We start from the raw sequence: 11,925 nt of genomic DNA, 5'->3' as shown, positions 1-11,925 counted from the left end.
GGCGTTAAGCGCCTATGAGAGTTTCATACCTAAACTACGAGAACGGTAGCGTTAAGCGCTACCGAGAGCTCCCTACCTAAACTACCATAGCTTAAGCGCTCCCTTCTTCATTCATGTTGGTCCATTTATATAGGGAGGCTTCAAGCTCGAATCCCTAGGGTATGCTCTTCATGATTTGACGTTTTTATCCTTAAAATAGGATCTTTTAAATCTGCTCCATTTTCCCTGCCCCGGTAATTGATCTTCATTCATGGGTCTGGCAGATTATTCATGCACTTGCTCTTTGACCTAGCGGATTTTTGACACTTTTTACTCTTTTTCTGCTCATTTTGCACCTGCTCGGTCAATTTGCAACATCCTCTTGACCCAGCAAATATCTGCACACTTAAGCTCAAATTTGCGCATTATCTCCCCAAAAAGGCATATAATATCACCAAAAACCAATGCATGAAACGAGCCTTATCAGAAAGCACTCCTGAATGCAATCGAGAAGACTAGTCCAACAGCCTCACAAGAAAAAGAAAAACCTCCAGGTCAAGGAGAAATTTCACCCCAGCAATACTATGGCCCCCAGGAGGGAGATTACCAGGCCCAAGTTAACGCTATGGGAAGTTGGAATCCGGGGAGGCAAAGGGATGCACCCTGGAGGAACCATCTCAATTTTAGATGGTCTGACAATGATCCGAACCAGCCACCCCCACAACAGAACACTCAGTTGACACAACAACCAGAGAGACAGACTAATTGGTCTGGGAGAAATCAGGAGGGGCAGAGCAACTGGAACAACCAGAACCAGGGAGACCACTCTAATTGGGGGAATAGGGATCAGACTCAGGGGAACTCTTACGTACCGCCACACCAGAGGAACTACACTGGATACTATCAGAATTCCCAACCACCTTACCAAGGGAACCAAGGGCCAGGAAATCAGTTCCACAATACTTCAGGGGGTCAAGGAAACTTTCGTCCGAGTCAGGGAAGTGGACCACATCTGGGTACAGGACCAAGTTCAGGCCATGCGAGTTCTAAAACATCAAAGAATCTAGATGACATGGTACATGATTTAGTCAGTTCTCAACAGCATACGTAGAACAATGTGCAATCCAACAATGACGTAGTGCATAAGCTTCAAGATGCACAGCTAGAGCAGAAGGCAGCAATGGACATGCTGGCCAAACAGTTGTCTCAGATAGCGACCTCTTTGAGTGAAATACGAGGGAACGAAGGGAAGATTCCTGCTTCAGTGAGGCCACCAGACAGGTCTAACATCAGCCAAATCACTTTGAGATCTGGGAAAAGGTATGACGGCCCATTGATGAAAATGAATGAAGAGACACCTGCCACCGAAGGTGAGAAGCGGAAGAACCCAGTTCCTGAACCTGAAAATTCAAAAGTAGAGAGTACCTTAAGGAGGGATGATATTCGGGAAGGTAAGCTGGATAGACCGCTAACCAGAGAAACAGAACCATTCTTCCTAGATCCAGAGCCAGAAGCGGAAAAGGAATTAGCAGGGGAAAAAATGGACGGAGTCCCAGCTGAAGGATCTGCACGACCAGGGAGGCAACTAAAGTCGTTCCCACACCGAGGAGAGACTAAGAAGAAAAAGGATGAGCCTGTGGATTTTATGGACATCTTTGGGAAATTGGAGATCAACCTACCATTTTTGCAGGCTTTGAAATTGCTGGTGTTCAGCAGATTGACCAAAGAGTTCATAGCCAGCAAGGCCAGACCCAGTGGAAAGATTCTGATTGGAGAAAATGTATCAGGGGCATCGATAAATGTTTTACCGCTTTCCATTTACAAGAAGCTGGTAGGAGTAAGTATGGTGGATACGAAAGTGGTGATTCAATTGGCGGATAGGTCGTGCATTTGTCCAGAGGGGGTTTTGGAAAATGTTATAGTCAAGGAGCATGATTTCATGTATCCAGCCGATTTCCATGTTATCAAAATGAGAGACAATGAGTCTGCAGAGTCTAGCGGCGTACTTCTAGGGAGACCTCTTCTCCGAACCGCTAAAACTATAATTGATGTTTTCGATGGAACCATATGCTTGGACTATAATGGGGAGAAGTATACTTTTAGCATAGACGAGGCAATGAAGAAACCTTTAGATGTAGAGAATTTGCATGCGATCGATGTTATTAACCCCCTGGTCCAGGAATTTCTTGAGACGGAGTTAATGCAGGAACTGATGAGTAATTCAGAGTCGAGCCATTCGATCGACATGGAGGTAGCTGGATGGTGCGAGGCAATGCACACAAGGGAGTTATCGGATGAAGAGCTGGCCGAAGCAATTTCAGAATTTTGCACGAATCCGGGGGCAGCAAGATCAAGAGGATCAGCCTATGTGGCTAATCTGGAAAGTACTCCAGGGATTGGAAAGGGAATGAAATCTGATGAAGAAAATAATCCCTTGCCCTAGGAAACAAGCACTCCCAAGAAGAAATTGAAAACGCTCCCTCCAGGACTCAAGTATGCCTATCTGGACGGAAACGCGGCATTTCCAGTAATCATCAATAGCAATTTGACCGAGGAACAGAAAAAGAAGTTACTGGATGTAATCAGAAGGAACAAAAAAGCGATAGGGTGGACTCTCTCAGACCTAGTAGGAATTAGTCCTGATCTTTGCATGCACCACATTAGGCTGGAGGAAGGTGCAAAGGCTTGTAGAGACCACCAACGCAAGCTGAATCCAAACATGAGAGAGGAGGTTCTAAAGGAGGTCTTGAAACTGCTTTCATTGGGTATATCATTTACTCCATACTTGATAGTGAATGGGTTAGTCTGGTCAATATGGTACCTAAAAAGTCAGGAATACAGGTGGTTAAGAATGACAAGAATGAATTGGTGCCTACTCGCCTAGTTACTGGCTGGAGGATGTGCATCGATTATAGAAAGTTGAATGAAGCAACCAGGAAGTACCATTTTCCATTACCATTCATTGACCAGATGCTGGAGAGATTGGCTGGAAAGCAATATTTCTGTTTCCTTGACGGGTATAGTGGATACTTCCAGATCTATGTAGATCCCGATGACCAGGAGAAGACTACATTTACGTGTCCATTTGGCACGTATGATTTTAGAAGAATGCCGTTTGGACTGTGCAATGCGCCAGGCACCTTTCAACGTTGTATGATGAGTATCTTCTCGGATCTACTGGAGGATTGCATCGATATTTTCTTGGACGATTTCACCGTTTATGGGAATTCCTTTGACTCATGTTTAGCAAGCTTGGATATAGTGTTAAGGAGGTGCCAGGAGAAGAATTTAGTCCTCAATTTTGAAAAATGCCACTTCATGGTACCGAAGGGAATCGTCTTGGGGCATGTAGTCTCCGAGAAAGGCATACAGGTGGACCCAACAAAGGTTGATGTGATTTCAAAATTGCCTTACCCCACGAAACAGAAAGAAGTTAGGGGATTCCTAGGGCATGCAGGGTTTTATAGAAGATTCATAAAGGACATCGCGAAGATTGCTCAGCCACTTACCCATCTGTTGCACAATGATGTTGAGTTCATTTTCGACGAGGAATGTAAAAAGGCTTTTCAGCTGTTGAAAGATAAACTGATATCAGCCCCTATTATCAGAGCACCTGACTGGAGTCTGCCGTTTAAAATAATGTGTGATGCAAGTGACTACGCAGTAGGGGCGGTGCTAGGTCAAAGGATAGATAGAAAAAGTTACGTGATCTTCTATGCCTCAAAGACACTAAACCAGGCCCAGAAGAATTATGACACCACAAAAAAGGAAATGCTGGCCGTCGTGTATTTCTTTGAAAAAATCCGACCATACTTACTAGGGTCTAGTGTGATCATTTTTACCGATCACGCAGCTATTGAGTACTTACTGGTGAAGAAAGAATCCAAGCCAAGGTTAATCCGTTGGGTACTTCTCTTGCAAGAATTTGATTGGGAAGCAAAGGATAAGAAAGAAACAGAGAATAAAGTGGCGGACCACCTGAGTTGGATTTTTCAGGGAGAGACAGACGAAGCAATACCTGATGCATTCCCAGAGGAGCATTTGTATTATATGGAAAACTCTGCTAGACCCATCAGATGGGAAGATATAATGGCAGTAACAGGTCCAGGGGATACTGAAAAGGGGAAGTGCCAACTAGACGCCGAACCTTGGTTCGTAGATATAACTAATTACTTGGTTACTGGAGAAATGCCTAGTTCTCAAGAAATCACCCGGGCCCAGAAGATGAAACTGAAAAGCAAAGCCAAGTACTCCCTCCGTTCCTTGTTAATAGAGGCATTTCTTTTCGGCACGGAGTTTAAGAATAGTGTGTTAAATGGATGGTGAAAAAAGTAAGAGAGGGTAAAGTAAGAGAGATGAAGAGAGAATAAAATAAAAAGAAGAATTACTTTTTGCTAAAAGTAGAAATGACTCAATTAACTTGGAACTTCCTAAAATAGAAAAATGACTCTATTAACATGGAACGGAGGGAGTACTATTTTTGGGACGACCCGTATTTATGGAGAATGGGAGCCGACCAAGTAATTAGAAGGTGTATTCCAAAATGGGAACAAAGGGATGTGCTGAATCATTGCCATGTCCTAGCTTGTGGAGGTCACTTTGGACCAAGGAAGACTGCAAGGAAGGTGTTAGATAGTGGTTTCTATTAGCCTAAATTACACAAGGATGCCTTCGAATTTTTCCAAAATTGTGAAAGATATCAACAGACCGGGTGAATTTCCAAGAGAGACGAAATGCCACAGTTCCCTGTGATTGTTTGTGAAATTTTCGACGTATGGGGGATGGACTACATGGGTCCATTCCCATCTTCATATGGAAACACGTACATCCTCGTGGAAGTCGATTATGTGTCTTAATGGATAGAGGCTAAGGCTACAACCTCTTGTGAAGCCGGTGAAGTGGCTAAGTTCCTTAGAGCTAACATTTTCAATCGGTACGGAATACCTCGTGCCATAATATCCGACCAAGGGACACATTTCTGTCACCGGATAATAGAAGCTTTGATGAGGAAGTACGGGGTCCACCACAGACTTTCTACCCCTTATCATCCCCAGTCTAATGGACAGGCGGAAATCTCAAACAGGGAAATCAAAGCAATACTGGAAAACACGGTGAATCCGTCAAGGAAGGACTTGAGTAAGAGGCTTGGAGATGCGTTATGGGCCTACAGGACAGCTTACAAAATGCCCATTGGAATGTCACCTTACAGGTTGGTGTTTGGCAAGATGTTCCACCTGCCCGTAGGAGTGGAACATAGAGCATACTGGGCGGTCAAGGAAATTAATATGAGACCCCAGGCTTCGGAGGAAGAGAGGAAGTTGCAACTCCAAGAACTAGAGGAGTTAAGACTGGAGTCATATGAATCCGCAATGTGGTACAAAGAGAAGACAAGACTCTGGCATGACAAGAACCTCCGGGTCAAGGAATTACGAGTAGGCCAGAAAGTGCTCCTTTTCCAATCCAGGCACAAGCTGATGCCTGGGAAGCTTAAATCCAAATGGATCGGGCCGTACACTATTGTTGGCATTCGAGCAAACGGAGCTGTGGAAATCCAGGACAGTGCCTCGAACTCTACTCCTTTTCCTGTGAATGGTCATCGGGTAAAGATTTTTAGGGATAATTCTGAGTTGTGCGTAGTGGAGGAAGTGCCACTACACACACTTTCTGTTATCACCTAATCGGTCTGATGAGTAGTGCTTTCGCTGAATTCCTGGCTCAGGTAAATAGAAATGCATTTTCAATTTATATACTGAACCAGGGGCTCTCGAGGAGCACTCAATCGAGACAGATGAGCCAGAGGAGTGTTTGAATTTTGAGCCTGCGGAAGTTTGGATCACCAAGGGTTTGCTAGACGCGATGAAGAAATTCGAGGATCCCAAAAGGGCTGCGACTTACAAGCAGCAGTGTAGCACAAATAAACTTGCAAAGTCTGGAAAACGTTATGATCCTGAGGAGCTGAAGGAGATAGCTTGTGACGAGGATTTCCGGCAATACATCGATGCCATCGGGTTTAACTGGTTGCTAAGGCATAGCACTGCGGACGTACCGACGGCCCTAGCACGTGAATTTTTCTCTACCTTTCGATTAAAGCCCACGACAGATTTGGATACAGATTCGATCACTTTCTGTCTGTTTACGGAAGAACACGAGATGAGCATTCGGGAATGGTCTCTCCGGATGGGACTGTTCACTCGTGCAGAGGATGACGAGGGAATCTGGAACGATCGAATGGTAGGGGCGCCGAAATTCACTCCTGGCTTCAAACCACAATCTGCGTGGGAATTCATCACACATCCAAAGGTGGGACAGTTTAAAAACAAACAACTCGAAAGGGTTTCACATCGGGAATCACGTGCTTCGCTTTGCTCAGACCTTTGTCAGCTATAATCTTATGGGTACTGCCAACTCTGCCTTGACGACGGCGGATCTTTACTTCACGTGGTGTATGGCCACAGGAGTCAAAGTGCACCTAGGCTACTGGTTAGCCCAAGCGTGTCACCAAATGGTCGCGAATCCTTCCCGACACATGTATACGTGTCCCCTCTTAGGGGCTTACTTACAAGGCAATACCGTAATATAGATTGCTAAATCTGCCCCCGAGGTAGATATGTGTGAGTCCCCGGAGGTTTTCAACGTGGACTATTTCTTCAATAAAGGATTGCTATACATGCATGGGAAGGACGTGTGTTTCTATGAAGTCGGCAGATTGGAGCCCCAGGTCAAGCAGGAGCAGGAAGTTATTGAGTTCAAATCCAGTGCTGGGTATGATGAGGTGAAAACGGAAGTGAGTGTTATGCGCAAGGAATTGAGTGAGGTCAGGAAAGAAATGGGTGTGTTGAACAAAGAACTCAGTGACACCCGGAATGAGATGACCGGATTGAGGACAGGGTTGGGCGGAATTAGGGAAGAGATGCAAGCCCTCAAGGGGTGCATCACTGTTTTGGTGGGAAAGTCATCTACACAGAACGATCGAACGGCGGAAGCCGTCAACTTAATGATGATGATGACGAAGTGGCTAAGGGAGAGATTTCCCGAGCCTCAAATGACATTACTTGCTGGATCTAGCAGTATGCTCAAACAGCCAGGGCAAGGAAGTGCAGCACTACAGCTCCCCCCACCATCAACCAAGCCCTTGACAGCCCCGTCCGCATCCAAGCCCGTGTCAGTCAGGAAGCCGGTCTCTACGAGAAGTGAGAAGGAGGGTGTTCAGCCAGAGTCGCCGGTGAGGAAGAAAGCGAGAGTGACCCGACCCTATGTCCCGTCCCAGTTTGGCTCCCAAGGGTGCCAAACCCCGAATTGAAATTCCCCCATGAACAAGTAACTTCTACTTCCTGTTTTCTTTCTTTCTTCCATTTATACTTTGCAATTTTTTGTATGTTATGTGCCTCTGCATGTTTTATTTTTATATGTTTGTGCCTTCACTCCCTTAGCCCAATGTTTGGTCTAAGTGTAAGAAGAGATGTCCTTTTCATGCGTATTTTAGCTGTTTGTTTGTTGTGTTTTCTCCCACTTAGCCCGTTGTTCGGTCTAAGTGTGAGAAGTTTGCGTTGTTCATAAGTGTTGTCTGTTTTGTTTTGTGTTTGCGTGTCTGTTTTGTGCTGTTCATCCTTCCCTGTTTCCCCCCTTCACTAGGATAGCTTGGGGGCAAGCTTGAGTGCTTTGGGAGGGAGAGGGAATTAGTACAGTGGGTTTTGTTTAGGAGTCTCTAGGTCTAGTATTTTTGTGTGTCGCATGAGCTAGTGGATATAATAAGGCAAGATCCATTTCGTAAGAGCAATTGAAGATAGGATGCATGTCAACTTTGAGGCCTTTTTCCCTTAATAAGATGAATGCGGTCTGAATGAAGTAAGAACGATAGAAGATATCTTAGATAACCTAATTGTGAAGCCCCACTATAAGAGTAAGTTATAAGCCTAAACACTTTGAGCTAACATGTATAAAAAGGGCCGCCACTAGATGTTTAGGGAGAAGAGTCGGAAGGAGAAAACATAGTGGGAAAAGGGTTCTGGAGGTATAAGCTGGACGAAGTCCAGAGGTGGTGGTATAAGCTGGACGAAGTTCAGGAAATAGGAGGTATAAGCTGGACGAAGTCCAGGGGAGAGATAATATTAAAAAATCGAAGGTATAAGCTGGACGAAGTCCAGGGGATACAAAAATATATATATAAAAAAGGGGGGGAAATATAAAAATACATCCTAAGGGCAGGAAGCAATGGTACCCTGACCTAGCAAAAAAAGGGGGAAACGGTAGGAAGGAGAAACTCTCATAACTCGATGCATCAGTGGTGTAACTTTGACTTAAGAGTGATTCGATCCTAACATCCCTGGTGAGGAATGAGCGATCGAGTGAATCCAACAATTGGGAGGTCAATAGGCTATCTTGACGAACTGGCAGGCCGACTAGGTAGAAGAAGGAAAAGGGGAGGATTTGAAGACTGTAGACGAATCGGATAGACCTTAAGCTTATGGGGACGGCGGTCTAAAAGTTGAAGCTAGTTCATGCCTTTGATTGTTTTTCTTTAAGTGTTTGTCGTCTTTTCATTCAAGTCTGTTGTGTGTATATGTTTAGGAGTTTGTGTTTTGTTTGTAGAGTCGTTCATGGGATAACTGTGCATTGAAATTCGCCTTATTTCTTTTTCTTGTCTTTCATGCTTGAGGACAAGCAAGGTTTAAGTGTGAGCAGTTTGATAAGACTAATTTCATGTATAGATCTAGGGGTTAAATTCATACATTTGCGGGGTCTAACACATGTTTTAAGCCAGGTGTGTAGAAGATTTCGCCAGGTCTAGGAAGAAGAGAGGGTAATTGCATGGCCCAAGGAATCTGGCGAAAAGAGTGAGCGTTGTGGATAAGAATTACCAGACGGAGGAGATCAGAGAGCTGAAGGGCAGAATGGAGACTTTTGCGAAGGCTTCTAGAAGATCAAACCCGCATCTATATAAGGAAGAGAGCATGCATTCATTAGAGGTTAGGACTCCTGGCATTAGGCCTTTTAGCTCTCAGCTCACACACACTTCTACACACTTTAAGGGGTTCATCGGGAAGTTAGGGGTTTTTTTTGGGTTTACGCTTGTTTGTTTGTTGGCAGTTGGGTAACACCGTCCTCACAGAGGGCGAAGATACAATTTAATCGCTTTCATTTTATTTGGTGTTTCTGAATTCTACCGAGCTTCGCTGTTTGAAGTTCGACACTGTTTGTCTGAGTATTTCGCGATTTATGGCAGTTTTACTTTCAGTTATGTTGATGATGTTGACGTCTGATTTCGTGGATGAGTGTTTCTGAGGTTCAAGTTTATTTACTTGTTTGGATGCTTTTCGCATTTGCTTATTGATCGGAATGTGTTGGTTGAATCGAGACGTTTGGAGTGAAGTTTGGCTGAGTTTGAGTTCAGATTGTTTGGATCCGGAATGGATTGAGCACCCAACATGGAGATCTGAAACAAAGTTAGTTTAATTTGATGCCTAGTGTTCATGTTTTAATTTCTTTCCGTCTAGTTTACGTCGATCTGTTTAATCTCCGTCTGATTGTGAGTTTCCGGCATCCCAATTTTTATGTTCTGTTTGAATCGCAATGTTTACGTTGTTTTCTTCATATCCGAGTGTGAATCTGGTGCAGAGGTGAACGTAGTTTGTAGTTAGTTTGTAATCTGTTAATCGCAGCTTTTTTCTTCCATACTTGCTATTTCTGGAATTTGGTCCCCACTGTTACTCGCTTTCTGTTTAGTTAAATTAGGAATCTGTTTGCTCAATCTAGGAAGAGAGTTGGTTGTTTGCGGTCATAAGGATGTTCGATGTCAGCATGATGTTTACAGTTCCTAGGTCTAGTGTTTGATTACGTGCCTAGGTCTAGCAGTAGTTAAACTCAACCCAATTTGCGTGGCAGTTGTCGCTTTTTAGTCCAAAGTCCTCTAAATGCTCTCTTACGCATCCATATTCGTGGGATCGACCCCTTGCTTCTCTATACTAGTCTATAGTATAACAGGTTGAGGGATCTTTGAAACGCGAGAGCCGTGTGTCCAACGACTGAGTCTTCTATATTCCCTTGAGTTCCTAGTCCTAGTAATCTAGTGGATTCACTGGAGTAAGTAGCTCGACCTAGAATACACAACACTCTCTCGCGGTCTCTTCAGATACTATGAGAGCATATAAGTGAAAAACTGTCAACATTTTACACATTCGCATTTTACAAGGTAATTTACTAATAGGAGTAATATAATATTATTAATAAAACGTGTTCTTCTTCATTAACCACACGACTGCCATTGTTGTTACATTTTTCAACTCTGTAATTTTTTATACTTTACTTTCGTTCAGCCCCTCCTTACCTTTCAACATTTGATCATTTAGGCGTCTAAAACAATATTTTAGTGAGGGCTGAAAATGATTTGTAGAATTTTCCAAAAATTTAAAAGTAGAAAATCAAGAAAATGGAACTCTTGGGAGGGGCTTAAGCCCTTCCCCACCTCTTACTGTGTGTACCCCACTGCTTTGGGGATTCGTCATATTCATACATGCGCGCCTTTACGCCTTTTCATATTCTGTTGAATAGACTAAATATCTTTTAGTTACTACTATTCCAGTTTACTAAGAAGATAAATGAATTGAACAAAAAACCCTTGAAATATAGCAAGGGAAATATAAGCGCGTGGGAAATATCAAATAGGATTTGACAAAAGGCTGGGTAAGGTCTGCAAATCAGTGTAGGTGTGCGCAGAGTAGGTTTGCAGGTTGCGGGTACTTTGACTAAAATGCCCTTCAAGGCATTTGGATATTTTGGTCCGAAAGTTGGCTACAAAAACAAGATATGTGATTTTGTTTAAGGTTAGGGCCGTCTGATGATTTTTTTTTGTTAGGGGCCTGATATATCACAAACAAAAAAGTTAGGAACTTTTCATGTAGTTCACTCTTAATATTAATTTCATTAGTTTTTTTTTTTTACTAGACTAATTTTGATTAAAACTCTTATTATTTCTAAAGATGTCATTTTTTTAAAATGGAGAGAATGACAAAAGAAAAAGAAATAATTGACATCATCTCACCAATTACAAGTTGTAATTGTCGTTTGAATAAAACGTTTGTGTCAAATTTAGAAAACAATTTAGAAAGTGTTACTATAATATTATTTAAAACTTAGTTACACTACTCGTAATATTTGGAGAGCTAAAAGTTAAATCATGCTACATTTAAGTAGGGAATCGGGATTGACTTATTCAACTATTATTATTATTATTTTTATTTCATCTTCTTCCTCATCCCAATTCTATGCTGCAGCCATTATTCCAAGAAGGTAAGTTTTTTCTGTAAATTTATCTTTCAGCCCCTCCTTTACAATAAATCTCTTTCCCATTAAACCACAAAGATATCAATTTGGGAAGGGCTGAAGATAGTTTTTCAAAATTTTGAAAAATTTTATAGTAGAAATTTATTATAAAAAAAAAGTTTGGGAAGGGCTTAAGCCCCTCACCTCCAATTGTGTCCGCCACTGATTAGGATTATTCCAATTGTACAGTCGTTTACAAAATTTGGATTCATGTTTTGTTGCGAATCTAATTATTTTTTAAAAAGTTGGATGTTTTTTTTTATTTTGATCAGTCTTAACTGTTACTTCCTCGGTTCACCATTAGGAGTCCCGGTTTACCATTTTAGCCCGATCGCCATTAAAAATCTCGATTCACTTTTACTATAAATGGTAGGTACACCTCACTTTCCACTAACTCATTTTCTCATTTCACACACATTCTATTATAAAATTAATTGAACTAGTTGCTTTTGCCGATACACTCACCGGCTTTATTTTTAAATCATTGCCTATTTCTTATAGCACTTCCTCATGGGCATGCAACTACGTACAAAAGCATCACAATATTTCCACACCAAACTATTATATTTATTGGACAGTAGTATGATTTAGTAATTAAGTGGAATGCTGGTCGACGTAGCTAGCTTT

General features: G+C 42.5%; 1 protein-coding gene across 1 annotated transcript; it reads left to right on the top strand.

Moving 5' to 3' along the window:
• Window positions 1-604: 604 nt before the first annotated feature.
• LOC121774422 lies at window positions 605-2,422 on the top strand. The gene is made up of 3 exons (XM_042171302.1): window positions 605-1,054; window positions 1,142-1,707; window positions 1,861-2,422. Exons 1-3 carry the CDS (start codon window positions 605-607, stop codon window positions 2,420-2,422), a joined length of 1,578 nt encoding a protein of 525 aa, XP_042027236.1.
• The last annotated feature ends 9,503 nt before the right edge of the window (window positions 2,423-11,925 follow it).

Source organism: Salvia splendens, chromosome 17 (genome assembly GCF_004379255.2).
Source record: "Salvia splendens isolate huo1 chromosome 17, SspV2, whole genome shotgun sequence".
In the NCBI taxonomy this organism is placed as follows: Eukaryota; Viridiplantae; Streptophyta; class Magnoliopsida; order Lamiales; family Lamiaceae; genus Salvia; species Salvia splendens.
The sequence above is the reverse complement of the archived record's forward strand: the minus strand, read 5'-3'. Positions and strand labels throughout refer to the sequence as shown.

Bases quoted from the DNA above. Each gene is read 5' to 3' on its own strand.
- LOC121774422 (XM_042171302.1), top strand. From the start codon at position 605: ATGGGAAGTTGGAATCCGGGGAGGCAAAGGGATGCACCCTGGAGGAAC. The intron at 1,055-1,141 runs GTACATGATTTA...CAAGATGCACAG, and splicing joins CAAAGAATCTAGATGACATG to CTAGAGCAGAAGGCAGCAAT. The intron at 1,708-1,860 runs GTTCATAGCCAG...ATTGGCGGATAG, and splicing joins TTCAGCAGATTGACCAAAGA to GTCGTGCATTTGTCCAGAGG.